We start from the raw sequence: 17796 nt of genomic DNA on the forward strand, positions 1-17796 counted from the left end.
TCTAACTTGACTCTCCGACGCTAGTGTATATATATTAGAGATATATGTACAGTAGCGTCGATATATTAGAAATTTCGTTATGGCTGAAATTTCAGTCGAAATTTGTATATTTTAGGTCATACCGGCTCCGACCCGAATTACAATATTTTAGACCGGAATGCCGGAATTAATTTTTTGCCTTTTTTTTTCTAAGACATATGACTCAGACTGTGTAATTTAAAATCAAAAAATCATTATCCTACAGAGCAATGAAGAACTATAGGTAAACCAAAGTAAAAATGTAAATTTCTTAACAAACACAATGTAATTTTATTTGCAGTAACCAGTTATGTAAGGATTTCTAGAAATTTAGGAATATTATAGTGCAAAAAGAGTTGCTATACAGTTTTGGGCAACAAACTAACTCTTTTTTCAACAAAAACGTTACCTGCTCCTGAGAATAGTCTCATTTTAAATGTTACTTAAATTTTAAATAGTTAAAAAATATAAGATGCCCAATACAGTAAATATTTTAATTTTAACTTGAATGGAAAATTAGAGTTTTAAATATAAATACTATGCAGGTTAAAACTTTCAATAAATAAAGTTATAAGAAACAAATAAAAACAACATATTAGATTTAAATGAAACAAGAATTAAATAAAGAATCAGATTATATAAACATTGTAGGATATAACTATATATTATATGTCCAAAATGCTGAGGTGCAGGCTTGCACTTTCAATGTTGAAGGTAAAAAATTACATAAATAAAAATCTTGTTCCGGCCGGAAATCAAAATTTCCATTTCTGGACACCCCTAATATATATATATATATATATATATATATATATATATATATATATATATATATATATATATATATATATATATATATATATATACATATATATATATATATGTAAAAAATATTTACTTCAATAAAGTTATTTTACAGGGCGATTTGTAAGGTTGTTTGGCCCACTTTAGTAAATCCGTAAAAAACGAGTCTTATGCGGGATGAGTAACACTGAAAAGAAAACTTATAACCCAGAGTCAAAACTAAGCTACTTTTGGGGCACTAATAACTGGTTTCTGGGGGCCTCCGACCAACTAGCTATGACACTGCTAAACCTGTTTTTTGCGGACTCAATAAAGGAATAATTTTGCCTGAAATACAAGTTCGCCTTTTTCAGGACAAGTGTATAAAAAGTGACATGTGTGTGCATAGAGCAGCACTATACCCTGGACTCCTCTATACCATATATCCTTTTACGTTGGCAAACTAGGATCTTTAGTCAGAAAATTACCTTTTCTATTGGTTAGCTGCCGAGTTATGAACAATGATGGTGTGGTTTGGTTTTATTGTTTATTTTTAAAGTTGTTATTTATTCAAAAATGCTCTCAATATCACTTTACTTTTGGATGTTTCCAGCAACTGCAAATCAATTTGGTGTAAAATCAAACTGAAAAGAAACCTTGTAATCGGCTGCAAATATCGTTCTCCAATGAGCTCAAGCGAAAATAACAATAACTTAAACGTTGAAATTAACTTAATGTCAAATTTATACCCTACCTTATTAATTTTTGGAGACTTTAACTTTTGTAATATTGACTGATCTGATCCTATAAATTCGTTAACAACCTCTGCAAAATCCTCATTATTTATTGACACTCTATAAAGTTCTTATCTACATCAATATGTATGTAATTGAACTCATCACTGCAGCAATCAAGTACCAACATTAGTTGATCTCATTATATCTTTAAATTGCAGTATGTAATATATAATATGTAATAGCACACTAGTATTGATCAGAAGCCACTTATTGGGAACAGTCATCATTAATTATTATGTTTTTCCATCAAGATTAACCCAAATCCAACTATAAAAAAATGTATCATTCATCAATACTCTCGCGGAAATTATGATCAATTAAATTTTAATATGAAATCAGTTGATTGTTTAATAGGGTATACAATATTTAAACTACTGACTAATGAAATTTATTTCATGACACACTAATCAACCAAATAAACACTCATATTCCAAAACAATATTTAAACTACTGACTAATGAAATTTATTTTATGACACACTAATCAACCAAATAAATACTCATATTCCAAAACGAATAATAAAAAGTCGTAAAAAAAGTTCTCCATGGTTTAATAGGCAGCTCTGGTGTAGTGGTTAGAGTTCTGGCTCAGAAACTAGATGTCCGGGGTTCGACGCTAGCTCTTGCCTAACAAGCGATATTGGTACGGAAAGAGGGACGAGAACTTCCTGCTTAATGCTTTCCCGTGGTGGTCTGTGATAAAACCTGGCAATAAATTAGTACCACATGTTTTAATTAGGTGTAAATATTAAAATCAAAAATTATCGGTTGAAAATCAAAATCTTCATAATCTACGATTTACGAAATTTCAAAAATAGATTGAGTTATAGGCCACTATATATATCTTGGTGCATCGAAACTTTTGACACAGTTCCGCATCTCCTACTTCTAAAATTAAAGCTTATGGAATAGATGACAAACTTTACTAATGGATAGATTGTTACGTGAGAGATCGGTGGCAGAGTATCAATGTTAGGGGCTGACTGGGGCTGGTATTTGACCAGGGCTAAAGACGGGTTTATATTAGGGCCGTATAAATATTGGTGCATATTAATATGATATATAAAAATAAGTCGACATGCGCCAATATTTATGCAGTCCCGTCTGCAAAACCGGCCTTGGCCACAGTTAAATACCAGCCCCGATTGTTTACTAACTCAGAATAGATAAAAGTAACTAGTGAGGTCCCCAAGGGTTCAGTTCTCGGCCCAATTTTATTCTTGAAATATAGTAATGATTTTCCTGATTTAATTTAAGCTGTTGCATTGGTATTTATAGATGATACTAAGTTGTACAAATTACTTTCCGATAGCTCATCATGCAATAACCTGCAAAACAATATTGACATTATAACAAACTGGGCAAATTATTGAAACTAAGTTTTAATGTAAAAAAATGTGTTAAGTTATATACTTAGGAGCAACAAACGCAAAATTCATTTATACAATCGTCGATACAAATGGACTCACAATTTTTATAAATGAAATTAAAACCATTTCGTATACAATTAAGGGTCACACAGATCATTACAGTATTGCTCCATCAACATGTAAGACAGATGCACGGAAAAACTTTTTTGCGAGTATGCGAGTCACAAATATGTGGAATAATCCACCATCTGAAATAGTATGCTCAACATCTGTCACATGATTTAAAAAACATCAGGAGGCATATTGGGAACATCAAATGAACAAGTACATATTAATAAGTAGACCGGCAGTGCTAAGGTTGTTTTTTTTTAAATTAGTGCATTCGTACTTTTAACCCTCTTTTTTAAAAATAATGCGTCAGAATTTTCGACCCTTTATCATTTTAAGCCCTCACCTCCCTTAATATGCTACTCGAAGCCCCTCCCCCTTTCTCCTTATGAGCGTAAATACTTTATGAACGACCCCTTACTATTTACTTTTAAAGTTTTCTAAATTAAGTCTGATGCGCTATCCATTTAGTATTGAGATACAAGGATAAAGTCTAATAAAGTCTTAACGAATTTTTTAGCTAACTTTTCTAACGTAATTTTTTTTTGTCAGATGTTAAACCCATCAAAGTGTGCCTCGTCATAAATGTTTTTATGTAAGTTTTATATAGAAAGATTTTATAAGGCTTTTTTATACTATTTTACGCGTTCAACTACATATATTACCAATCGAACTAATATAGAGAGTAGAACTTTTATAGCGATAAGAAGCCTGTGTTCCCTACTTAAGACCTAGAATATAACTTTGTTCACGGTAGAAAGTTTAAAATTCAGTTAAAAATACCAAAGGAAAGCTAAAAACAGAATAACAACTAAAACATTAGGTTATGTTAGTTAGTTAAAAACAGTTAGAACAATAGGTTATTATAGTCATAAACAGTTAAAACAAAATTTTTATTTTCTTTCCATAAGCTCAATGTGCAGAATAATGCTCAAGCGCGTATATCCTATTGAGAAAGATGTACTGCTTTACCTTCTGTTACCTAGTTGATGACGTGCAAAGTTAACATCAAGTTTTACTTAAGCTAATAAAATTCTTCTCTAGATAATATCTGGACTAGAATCAAGAAGTTAAAAATTCTTAGACAAAAAATGTTGTCACAAGCTTCAGATTTCTTTCCAGCTGTTTACTAAATTGAAATAGAAAACGAGGCTGTTTACTAAATTGAAATAGAAAAAGGTTCCAGCTGTTTACTAAATTGAAATAGAAAACGAGGAAAAAATACTTATTAAGTAAAAAATTTTTATATATTTTATTTGTCTGTTTTTTGTACTGGTAACAATAATATCTCAACAATAACATTTAAGTATTGGCAACAATCTAGGATAAACAGTACCATTTTACTGCCAGTATCCTTGATTTAAAGCACCTGTGATTTAAAACTTTATTAATAAAATTAGTTTACATTTTTAGCAGTATGTGGGAAAATTTGCCTAAAATGATTCTCAATCAAATGGTTAAGTCTATTTGAGTTGATAAAATACGATTACTGTCTTAGGACAATTTATATAATTATTGCTGTTATAATTATAATAACTACTGACTTATGACAACTTTTTGATAACTTGTAATTTTTTTTTTTTTTTGTTAAAATCAAATCTCAAAAATTAAAAATTTCGATAAAAGTAACTTTACATTACAATCAAATAAATAATACCTTGCATAAATAATTTAATAATAGAATTATTATGAAAACCATTAAAAATAAAATATAATTCATTTATTTTAAAAGATTCATCATAAATAGCTTTTAAATATAATACATGTTTTATACATGTCGTAAATAAATTTTAACATGAAACCCAATATATATATATATATATATATATATATATATATATATATATATATATATATATATATATATATATATATATATATATATATTTATATATATACATATATACACACACTATTGTTGATCTGGTATTAGAATCCTTTCTTTTTTATCATCATTTGTAACCTGAAGACGTTGAGGTATGAACAAACTGAACCAATACTATAAAATACAAATTATTTATCATAAAAAACTAATTTACAATGAAACAAATTATTATTTTGTTTGAACACAAACTATTTTAATGCAGAATCAGTAAAAGATCGATGCATACTTATGAGACGAAACGTAGAAGTTACAAGAGATATAATGGAGTCATAAAAAATATAATGAAAAAGGTTGTTCGTTTGTTCTTTTGATAAAAAAAGGAATTATGCAAATTAGAAGTAATTGAAAACTAGAGCAATTTAAAAATATCTTATAAATTAATAATAAGACATAAATTAAAAAAGCAAACTGTGAAAACTAAACAAAGTGTAAAATACCACTAAACCAATAAATATTGTTAACATAATTCAAATGATGATGTGATTTTTCAGTAATTTGAAGATTTTACAAAAAGCGACAACATATTTACAAAACAGAGAAAACGTAACTAATGCTTTCAAACAAGACTAATGTCTTATGCACACTTTTTTATTTACATATTCACACCCCAAGGCCCAGTACAATAAAGAAGGATACTCCTTTTTTTTTCAAGTTTATAATATAATTGATGAGTATAACAAACTTGTCACATTCTTTGATCTTCTTGATCTGAGGTCTAAAGAAGATACCAGCTCTAACCTTAGTACCAGACAGTTTCGATAAAAGATCTTGGAAGTAATTAAAAGCAGCAATGATAAATTTCTTGATGAGGCCTAATTTGATGTGCAGTGGTGCCATAAGCACATCCTTAGGTACTTTTAGTGGCTTCCACTTCACATTGCTGTTGCCTACAATGAACTTGATCTTTTGTGGCTAATCCTTTTGGTAACAGCCTTAGTGTCATGGCTCAGAAACAAAAAAAAGAACAACAATAAAAAAAAAAAAAGGAAATTTCATGAAACCATATCAGACCCATAAGGAATGACACCATTTTTAATTTTCTACTAACCTCATATCTGTAGTCACTATATTCCAAGGCTTAACAACATCTTGACACTGGTGTAGTGCTTCTTGAGATTCACTGAGTGAACCATTGAAATGGACATATAGTTGAACGATGAACAGTCTGTTAATAGATGCTATTACTTAGGTTACATGTGATACCAATATGCTCAAAAAGACCAGCCAAATTTTTGAAGAAGTACAGCCCTTTTTTCTGACTGAAGACGATATCCACTTTTTGAGCTTGGATACAAGAAGCTCAACATTTAACTTAGTAAGACATAGGTCTCTGATTAAATATTTAAAGTTTTTCTGATTCCTAACAGGCATGCTAAAGTATGGCCTCACATATTTTGCAACTTGCACCTACAGAGGGGATTTTTGATCTTCTTTTTAAAAATTGTCCAACACAAAAATAAATTTTTTGCCTAATGTAATTGATCAACTTAATAAAAACAAAAAAAAATTGACAAAAAGTTAACAAAATATGTTGCCTAGTAAGCAAACTGTATTTTTCTTTTATCATCAGCATAATTACACTTTTTTTGATTATTATATTTTGATATAAATTATTTTATGTTTAAAACATTTATATAATATCACTTATACAATCACTACTATTTCAATGATCTTTATAGATGTTGATGTTATCTATGTTGAAGGTTGAAAAGCACTAGTATAAATGTCAACATTTTAAGATAAATTTTATTTTTTAAGATTTTTTAAAAGATTTTTACAAATTTTTTAAAATTTTTATAAGATAAAGGCAAATTTTTTTGTAAGTCATGGTGTATCATCAGAAATCAAATCTTTAAATTAAAAAAAAAAAAAAAAACATACCTTTGTTTCTGGACTGATTTGGGCATCAGTAAAGAGATATTGCCACCCCTTGATACCCATATGAACAATTGCCATTCGAAGGTACTGCTGAAATGTTGATGCCAGATAGTGCCATCTCAATGAGCGGTCCAGAAACCAAATTCCAGACAATTCTGCTGAGCACATTCTACAGCAAGTGGCTAAAGAGTAATAGTTTTAAAAAATTCAAAATAAAAAAGTGAAAAATGCAATTTTCATAAAGAATTTTAGAAATGGCATTAAAAAAAGAACTTACAAACATTTTTATAAACCAAACAAACTTTTCCTTCACAAGAAGATATTTCAAAACATTTATCTTTAAAAGTAACTTTTCGAGGATCTAATAACAAAAATGATAAAAATAGTAAAACAATAAAAAGCAATAAAAAATTAATTTAAAGTAAGTTATTATCTTACATATACATTGAGCAACTTCATAACTTCATAATTTAACCTTTATAACTTTAAATTCATAAAACCTTTTCACAAAAAGTTCTAACTTCTAACAAATATTTAGAAGATATAAATATTTTATCAAATATTTTACAGCATTTAATATATTTGGGAAGTATCCTATTTGCAATATTATTTGACATAACTTAAATTTACTATATAATAATTTATGCTATGATTAAATAAGTAATATAGAGCTAAATGGCAATTTGTATTAAATTATATAAATATAGTTATTATCTCAAACTAATTATTTTTTTTGAGATTGAAATATTTAAAAACTATTTGACTGCCTTTATAAATCAACTTTTAAAATGATTAGTGCGCCTCTAACTTGACATTTTAAAATCAATAAAATTGCTTATTAAATGGTGGTATTAACTAAGTGAAAGAAGTTAAGAAAAAAAAGTGTTCACAAAAAAAGATCGATGACCAAAAATAAATAACGACTGCTTGCATCATGTTTTATAACTTGTCAGCAATAAAAAAACTTGAACTGATTTAATCTAATCATCAAAAAACAGAGATCAAGTCTGTAAAGCCAAAATCAAATATATATCTTTTTATAAAAAAATAACTATGAAAAAAAAAAAATATTTACACCCTGTTTAACCTGAAAATAAAATACATATTTTTTAAATAATTATAACTAAATAGAGATTACATTAATTGTTTATAAATAAATAAAGATCAAATGTTTGATGAATATGATTGATCAATTAATTGATAAATCTTTGGTTATGCTTTCCCCTATAACATATTTAATTTATGATACATTTTAAATTATTTACAATTGGCAACACTTTTTCATTTATAACTAAAAAAAAAACTTCAAAACATAGTAAATGCTTGTTTATTGTTGCCATATTGTTATTTATCTTGTTTTGTTTTATTTTCAATGTGCAAAAATTTTGTCTCAATTGGTTACTTTATCACGAAAAATAAACCAAGTTTAAATTTGCAACTAACTTTTTTAGTTATTCCCTATAACATTTTTTTATCTCATCTAACATTTACATAACGCCTTATTTTGGTAACAATTTTAAAATATACCTATACTTTAAAAGTGTAACCAATTGAGATGGAACATAGAGTAGCATTATGTTATGTCTAAAATATAAATAAAATATATGTATATTTTATATATATTGAAAAGTGTAACCAATTGAGGCGTATGTAATATAAAAAATGTTATAAGGATTAACTTAAACAATTATATACAGATTGAAACTTTATTTCTCATGACAAAGTAACAGAATTAAGGATTGAGAAGAAACTTTTATAGATTAAAAATAAATATTATACAAACAAGTTTATAAACGCTAATAAAATAAATACTTAACTTTAGTACTAAATATACATTTCATTTTAAATGTTGGCACAGTGTGCCAGTACAGTGTGCTAGTACAGTGTGTTAGCACGTGTGCCAGATCTTAAGTGTTTAGCAATGTTAGTTAAATTAATTAAATATGTAAAATTAATATAAAATAACAGATTTTTGTATATCATTTTGTGCTTGATTAAAGATATAGTACAGGAGGAGTCTAGTATAGTTTAAATTACTCTTTATATATTAGAAATTCTAATATATAAAAAGGAAAGATAGTATTTTTGTGTATTATAAAAATGTTACACCTCTGCATATATAATTATGCTAACTGTGAGTAGCACTTGCAAGTAGTATTTTGTAACAAAATAAAAAAAAAGAATTTACACTTTTTAAATTTTTATAACTTAAATTATACCTTAAAATAACAGACATTCGATACCAAACCGTATCGTATAATGCTATGCCTCAATACATAACATTGTTATGTTTGTTGATTAATAAATAGTATATTAAACTACGGCAAACTAACCTACATGTTAAACTGTCAGAAAGCAGTATCAACAACTTTTGATTTTTAATTAGTTATTTTATAAATTATACCATGCAGTGCACACTCCTATACAAACATGCAGTGCACACCTGTATACAAGAGTCAGCAAAATCACAGTTTGAAATTTCAATAAATAATAAAATAATACCATAATAATACAATTGTGGAATGCTAATAAAAAATAATGCGGAAGATATTACTGCTGTAAAAACTTCAGCAGAATTTTGGATTCAAGTTATAAAAATAAAATTTGTAAATGAGATTTATGGGCAAATTGAATTGCATCTTTAAAAGAAAAATTAACTCATACAATTGCATTTATAAGATATAAAGTCATTGCAAAATTTATGTTTGCATTGACTTTATATCTTATTTTTATTTTGTTATATAAATTTTTAATTTGTATTATATCAATGTTGTATGCTGTTACATCACTTGTTTTTGGTAATATTTTGGGTAGTACTTTTATGCATTTGGTAATACTTTTTGAGCTCCTTGAAAAAATATTACCAAACGCCTAAAACATCGTCAAAAAAATTAGAAATCAATATTATATGACTGCCAATGTTACAATATTAAACATATTTTTCTAAACAGTCAATCTAAAACAATTTGTAAATCTCAAACTAACACTAAATAAAATATTTAAAAAAAGGCAGAAGATAATAACAATTCACTCTGAAATTTCATACTTTTGCTGTTACACTCATCTTCATCCTCATCTACATCTTCTAGCTGAAAGCTACCAGTAGACTTGAAGGAGTTGCTAAGAGATAACTCACTTAAACAATTGATTTCATTTATTTTTAGATCCCCAACTGGAATTATTGTGCCTGGATGAAATGAAAAATATCAAATCAAAATAAAAGCTCAAAACTAAAAAACTTAAATATCAAATTATACAAGACATCATCAACAAATATGGTTTTAGTATAACAGTTTAAAATTATCAGATAAAATAACTTAAGGGTCAGTTTATTATATTTAAAAAAATATAAAATATAATTAACTAGAAAAAAACCAATTTAAAGAAAATTTTGTGGGACACCATCTCTGATTTTCCTGATTTTTACGTATTATTATATATATTATATAGATAGGTTAATTTTGAATTTTTAGACTTTTAAGTACAACTACAAATTAGAAATTATAGCCATATACACGCAACACAGTCGCCCTCTTGATTTATAAATGGTAAAAATAGACTACTTTCTTCAATTACCAATGGGTAATAATTGAAAAAATTATCAACTGTTTTGGAAAAATGATGCATTTTGGAAACCAGTACCCCTCTAACCTGACTACTGGCCCATGTGAGGGGTAAAACCAATTATAAGTAATTTCTTAACAAAAAGAAAGATATTGTTGTTCGCCCCCTCCTTAATCTGATCTTTATAGTGGATAAGGACACAAATAAAAGGGTAGTAACTATTAAAAGACCTTTATTATTGTTTAAATATAATACTTAAAACATTAATCTAAATATGATACATAAAGCATAATATTTTAAGTCAAAAACAATTGATATCTTCCAAAATAATGCTGAATAGTTTTTTGAAAGACTTCCATAATATATAAGGGGTATTAGAGAATTCTATAATAAAATATATAGAGATTCTTAAATAAAAAAAATCAATACATGTTACAAACAGTTTTTATTATTAGGTTTGGTTTTTATCTTTTAATTAATAATTAATCAATAATTTAAAAAAAATTAATATATACAGCTATGCTCAAATGTATGGAGCACCTATTTGTTTAAATATATTTGTGTTTAAAAAATGAGATATACATGATGAATTTTTTTTTAAATGGTATTTTATTTGTTTTTTACGTTTAAGCATTAGTAAATCATTTAATGCATGTTGAATTTGCTTGTCTGGGCATGATTAGACTTGTCTTAACTTGTCTACATACTCACTTAGTATAAATTCTGTCGAATTAAGATATTCATTTCATTCTTATCTTAAACTTAACTATTGTCAGCCGCTCATTATCTATTGTTTAAAAGTAGTGATTTTTTTTATCGTTCTTTATTTATTTTCATTATGAGTAAAACACGCGAACTTTCTGTGAGTGAAAGAAGCCAAATTGTGATACTCCATAAACAAGGACATTCCCAAGTGGAAATTTCAAAAGTTATGAAATGCTCAAGGAAAGCAGTGCAAAATGCTATAAATAGATTTAGTGAAACTGGTTCATACGAAAATAGACCAAAAACGGGAAGAAAACGTATACTTTCTCCTAGAAACCATCGTTTCCTCAACAGGATTTCACTTCGAAATCGGACCAAATCTTCTAAAGACTTGGTTAGCGATCTGTGGGAGCACAGAAAAATTCAAATTTCTGCTCCAAGTGTTAGAAGATACTTAAAAGAAGGTAATTTACATGGAAGAAGGGCTCGCCGAAAACCATTGCTGACTGAGCACCATAAGAAACTTCGTTTAGAATGGGCTAAACAGCACCAAAATTGGTCATCAGAAGATTGGGCCAAAATTATTTGGTCAGACGAATCAAATATAGAGGTAAGGCATCATTATGACTTACGGTGTAACCAAAAAATAAAAAAAAAATATCATTTCGAAATTATTCCTTTAAGTACCTGAAATTTTACATGTTGAAATTTATAATATCAAATTTGTATTCCTTTACTTTTTTGACCTAGATTTTCGGGCAACCTGGAGGCACCTTTGTAAGACGACGACCAGGCGAAGCATTTGAGCCGGAATGTATCATCCCTACAGTCAAATTTGGCGGTGGTGGCACAATGATCTGGGGTTGCATGGCCTCCAGTGGCGTAGGTGAAATATTTTTATGTGAGGGTAGGATGAATGCAGAGCGCTACATTACCATGCTAAATGAAGTTTTGGAGCCATCAATATTGAAATTATTTGACGAAGATGTCCCTCAATATTATTTTCAACAAGATAACGCTCCTTGCCACAAGGCAAAAAAAAGTTTGGACTGGTTTTCAACAAATGAAGTTCCCCTCATTACGTGGCCCCCCCAGTCTCCAGATTTGTCAACCATAGAAAATTTGTGGTCTATTTTGAAGAGGAAGTTGTCAATTTACAGATGTAAATCCAAAGAAGAATTTAAAGCGAAAATTCTGGATGAATGGGAAAAAATACCAGCGAATGTATGTAAGGATCTTGTGGACAGCATGCCCAAAAGACTACGTGCGGTGATCAAGGCAAAGGGAGGTGCTACAAAATATTAATTATATTAAATAATATTGTTGAATTAAAATAATTTGTATCAAATAAACACATTCACATTTACTATTTGTTCATTACTTTTGAATTTTAAATAAAATATAGGGGTGCTCCATACATTTGAGCATAGCTGTATATATATTTTTTAATAAGATAGAAGTAAAACCCTCTTGTTTTTTTTTATATCTCAGGCTTATGTATTTTGGCAATAATATCACTTAATGGATACCAATGGATGTCTGGTGTTATTGGATACTTGTAGTAACTGCCAGTTTTTTGTAAGCAGCTGACACAAACAGAATCACATTTAAAAATATGTCATTATTTTGGTAAAATTTACCAAAATAATGCACTAATACTCATCAGCAATTTAAAGATTATTGATGTCAATATTTAGCAACTTTGTGTAAGCAAGTATCTTCCAGCATGTCAAAAATGTCAAATTTACTGCTCATTTGCATTTAAACAGCATGATTGAGGTGAGAAATAATGATATGTGCAAGTTTTTTTAGTCGCAGGAACATTCTCAAATCATTTAGTACTTCAGTATTAGTAGCTTTTTTGGTTTCAGATGCAGAGAGAAATCTAAAAAAAAATTTTAATCAAATAAATCTAGAGATATAATTTAAAAAAATGTATATAGTAAGATTTTGTATTAACAAATTATTTTTTATACAAACTTTATTTTTAAAAAAATTAGGATTGACTTTTTATAACAAATAATAATATAAGCCATTTATAGTTAAAAATACATTATAATAAAAAAAAGTCTAACAATCATAAACTGAGACAATAAAATGCTAAATACCTTAAGTTTTTACAATTTTTTTTTAGCTAACTAAAAATATGTTGATTTCCAATTGGCCTTTGAAGGAAAAGTTCATTAATAATTCTAATAATAAACTAATAATAACCTGTACGAATTTACTTTTTCTATGTGCAAAATCTGCTTTAAAATCTTTAAATTTGTAGTCTTTTTTATGAAAAAAAAGATTTTTTAAATTAAAGCTGTAATACAAAAAGAAAAAGGAAAAACCTATTCAAATAACAATGATTAATTTTTTTATCAAATTTGAAAAACATCATTTTAAGAGCCAAATATGATATGATTAAAATTGCTTCATAAGAATTTTTAAAATACTGTCGAATAAAATATTAACTTACTTATTTTTATACTGGCTGCCTGCACCATCAATGAAGTAATGGATCTTCTGAACTCAATGATATTCTTCTTTCAGAATTGGTATGATTTTTAAAACATAGCTAAAGATCACCTTAGTATAATGAAACAGATTGTCAGATATAATACAATAAAATTAACTTTCTAGGGATAGGTTTTCATTTTAAGACTTCACATATACAATGTGAGATGAGGTCTTTTATATATGATTTTAAGACTTCACATAAATGATGCGTGACGAGGTCTTATATCCCTTTACTGTCCACAGTTGCCATTTGGCAACCACAAACTTTTGGTAAGAATTGCTAAAAGAAAAAACAGATTTTTTTTATTTTTTGAAGTATCATGTTCGGTCATAGATGTTTTGAAAATTAGTATTTACCCAATCAATAAACTGTTTAAAATACTTAAACATACATAGAGTGATACATTTGCAATAGAAAAGAAGGGTCTTTAATAAGATTAATATTTGGTACATTTAGTTTATTGTTGTAGTTTTATTTATTTTAGTTAACCCTTTACTGAACACCAAAATGAATTTGCAATACATTTTTTTTTTTTTTTTACAAAAATGAGTTAATATAAGTGTTTTAAAGAAATTTCAAAAGAAAAAAAAAAAAAATTATGTCAGCAATCAAAAATAAATCTGAAAGAAATATTAAATAGCGCAAAAATGGTTATTGGGTTCTTTAATCGTCTTATTTGTTATGAAACTCACAAAAAAATTTTTTTTTGCTATTCAAACAAAGACAAAGACTACATTTAACACAATACATTCTACTGTAGCCAATTTTGCAACTACAACATTTATTTTTCTTTTCACGGAAATCAGGCCAGCGCGACAAACAATCGAACCTTTCATCATTACCAGGTAGAGGAATTGGAATTTTACATATGGGAGCTCTAAGAATTTTTGGACGACCTACGCTGTTTTCTATTATTTTACCCCTGTTACTTAATGCTGATGATATGGATGTTGTAAACTTAAGTAAGTTAAGTTGATGATGTCTTGGTATCAATTGCTGATCTTAATATCTTCTGCAAAGCAGCCACCCATTTACTTTCGCAATGCCTATGCTATGAAAATTTTTTTTGATAGAGGGAAATGAGCATATCTAATGGGTCTACACCACCCAATGATGCATTGTACTCCTTTATCATATTTGGGCATGAAATATAAATGCACTTTTTATTTTTGTAATCCCATCTGCGAATATTAGAAACTTTGGTAGAATCAATATAGTTTGACACAAGGTGGACACATTTGTTATTGTACCATTTCATAACAGTTAATCCAGAATTTTTATCTATTTTAAAACAGCTATTCCCCCTTTCTTTTTTCTTCAGCTCTTTTTCTGATAAAAGCTTGCAACCGTTGATTCTGTCTGCTCTTATAGTAGATGTAGTCAAAATTCTAATCTGAGACAGATCAATGCAAAACTGAAGAGAGGCAAACCAATTATAAAAAAACAAACTAAAATTATTTTTTTCTGGTAATGTTTTACATAGTTTTTTCACAATATAATCTCCATTGCAGATTTGATTTTCCTGTGCATCTGTATATATAAAAAAAATCATATTATCCCGCTTGATCCAGCACATACAAAATTTTTGAATCCCTATTTCACTGGCTTCTTGGGATTATATTGTCTGATTCCGCTTAACTTAGTTTTGGTTGGAATTATTTGCTTATCTATTGAATGATTAGTTTCAGGTGGTAATTTTAAACAATTATTACATACATGATTGAGGACTGGGTCAATTTTGTAAAGTCAATTTCCTTTATTTTCACCAATACCAGCTAATGCATTGTCACTAACATACAAAAATTGCCTTATTTTTTTATATCTATTCAACGACAATATTTATCAATTTTATCAATATTTTACAATTTTATCTGCAATGGGTGCATAACAAGTTTCAGCTGCCAAATGCATTGTATAAACTGGTAATGAAACTATATTATTCACCATTTGAATGCCTAAAAACTGCTCTACCGCAGATTTGATCAAGTTAATGCTATGACCTGTCTTTTAAATAGTGTATAAATTTGTTTGTGTTACAATTAGTTCCATAAGAGCACCATGCCAAAAATTATTAAAATACTTTATTTAAGCCATTAGGTCAACATTATCAGGTGGAAGTGGCAAAAACTCACCCAAAAATTTGCTGTTTGTTGTGTGCGGTTTGCAGTTATTCCACAAAAAAACATCTTTATTTGTTTTCGTTTTTTTTGCAAAGAAACTAGTTTATCTTGAATATTTTTTAAAATTTTTTCTATATCATCATTTTCTGACAAATCTGAAACTTCATCATATGTAAAACACATCTTTCATTAACTTCATCAATCTCTTCATTCAATTCATCTAGCTCCGAGATATCTAATTGATCTTCATATGGTTTCAATATAATTTGTATTGCTCCTTCAACAATTTGTATTGCTTCTTCAACATCTAATTTTTATGTACTCCTCCATACTTCTAAATAAACAAACATTTAAGCAATAGTAAAGCTAAATCTAAACTTTAGACTCAAGACTCAAAACTATATGCTAAAGTGTGACTAGATATGCATATCCACCTTAAAAATGACTAGCTTTATAACTAAATTTACCAAAAAATGAATAAACATAAAAGAAAAAAATCCAAAATGTATAAAACAGCAAAAACTTCCCGCTTTGTAAAAATATGCCAAATAGCAACCTTAAATTTTCACTTAATTGCTATAGCTTTGAGACCAAAAAAAATTTTTCCAAAAATATTTTAAAAACAAATATATATATATATATATATATATATATATATATATATATATATATATATATATATATATATATATATATATATATATATATATATATATATATATATATATATATATATATATATATATACAGTGATGGGCACAAACTTTTTTATTATAGTTTAACTAAACTACCAACTAAAACTAAAAAAAAGTAGTTAAAGTTTTAGTTACAAACTTTTTATAAAAAGTAGTTAACTTAAACTAATTAGAAATAGTTAACTAAAATGCAACTTTTTAGTTGCATTTTAGTTAACTAATTAGAAATAGTTGAAAACTATCAGTTTTCAACTATTGATTATAAGTTATTTCATAAACTGAATCACATACTAGATAATTTAATTTTATTTCACTTTTTTTTTTTTTCTTCGTAACACTTCTCACGAGTGTGAGAAGTGTCTCAAAAAACATTCTCAATCAAGAGTGTGTTCCGAAAAGATGCATGCTTAATTTTTAACATGAAACATATAAACTTCATTTCCTAATAAACATACAGTTAAGGATACCTGATCTTTCCACTTTAAAGGTTGGTTAAATAAACAATGCTTTCAATTTGAAATTAATTTAGATACTAAGTATCTAAATTAATTTAGAGACCTTTATTTGAACTACAACATGAACACAACACGAGTCAACAAAGCCACTTTTCATCATTATATATATATATATATATATATATATATATATATATATATATATATATATATATATATATATATATATATAATATATTTAAACAACTCAATATTGACTTGGTTTGTCAAAATAAAAGTAAAAAATTATAGAATTTAGCACACCACATTGTTTGGCACTCCAATTTATTACTAGCCCATTCATTGTTCTATAAAACTGTTTCAAATCCTTCGGTAATGCAACATTTTTTGCCTATAAATATGGATTACTAGTTATACCTTAGTAGTAAAAAAAAAAAAAAAAAAAAAAAAACCATTAAAAAAGATTTACTGTTATTGCTTTTATTACTTTTAACAATTTATAACTCACATTCTCCCATGCACTTAATAGTGCCTCATCAGCAGGCTCTTTTTCTACAACTTGAACTATTTCTACATTTGAGTTATTTTCTAAAACAAGATTAAATAGACTAAAAAAAATCCTTACACATTAAAAAAATATACATACTATAACAAATTAATACCTAACATCGGTATCAGATCTAGTGTTATGCCAGCCAAAGCATTACTAAAATTTAAACTTAAATTCATTCTGAAAAACCAAGAATAAACGAAAAAACTAGAAATTTTCTTTGATTTTTGGTCAAATAATATTTACTTTTGCAAATAAAAAAATTTACAAATAAAATGATAGGTATATCAGCAAATCAAATTATCAAACCATTTATGGCAGCATTTAGACATAGGCTGCAAGTAACAAAGGCGTCCCGAGGGG

General features: G+C 27.4%; 1 protein-coding gene across 2 annotated transcripts; it reads right to left on the reverse strand.

Annotated features, from left to right (window-relative positions):
• Positions 1–4923: 4923 nt before the first annotated feature.
• On the reverse strand, positions 4924–17780 carry LOC101236706 (tubulin polyglutamylase complex subunit 2). 2 transcript variants are annotated; one of them, XM_065815151.1, is made up of 7 exons: positions 17546–17780; positions 17392–17471; positions 17187–17274; positions 9870–10025; positions 7116–7199; positions 6842–7020; positions 4924–5074 (listed from the first exon to the last, which is right to left on the reverse strand). In XM_065815151.1, exons 1-7 carry the CDS (start codon positions 17610–17612, stop codon positions 4988–4990), a joined length of 741 nt encoding a protein of 246 aa, XP_065671223.1. In that variant the 5' UTR covers positions 17613–17780; the 3' UTR covers positions 4924–4987. The 2 variants fall into 2 exon arrangements, with proteins under 2 accessions (XP_065671223.1, XP_065671224.1); XM_065815152.1 differs by having other exon boundaries at positions 9885–10025; positions 17546–17775.
• Positions 17781–17796: the final 16 nt, after the last annotated feature.

This window comes from Hydra vulgaris, chromosome 13 (assembly GCF_038396675.1).
Source record: "Hydra vulgaris chromosome 13, alternate assembly HydraT2T_AEP".
Classification (NCBI taxonomy): Eukaryota; Metazoa; Cnidaria; class Hydrozoa; order Anthoathecata; family Hydridae; genus Hydra; species Hydra vulgaris.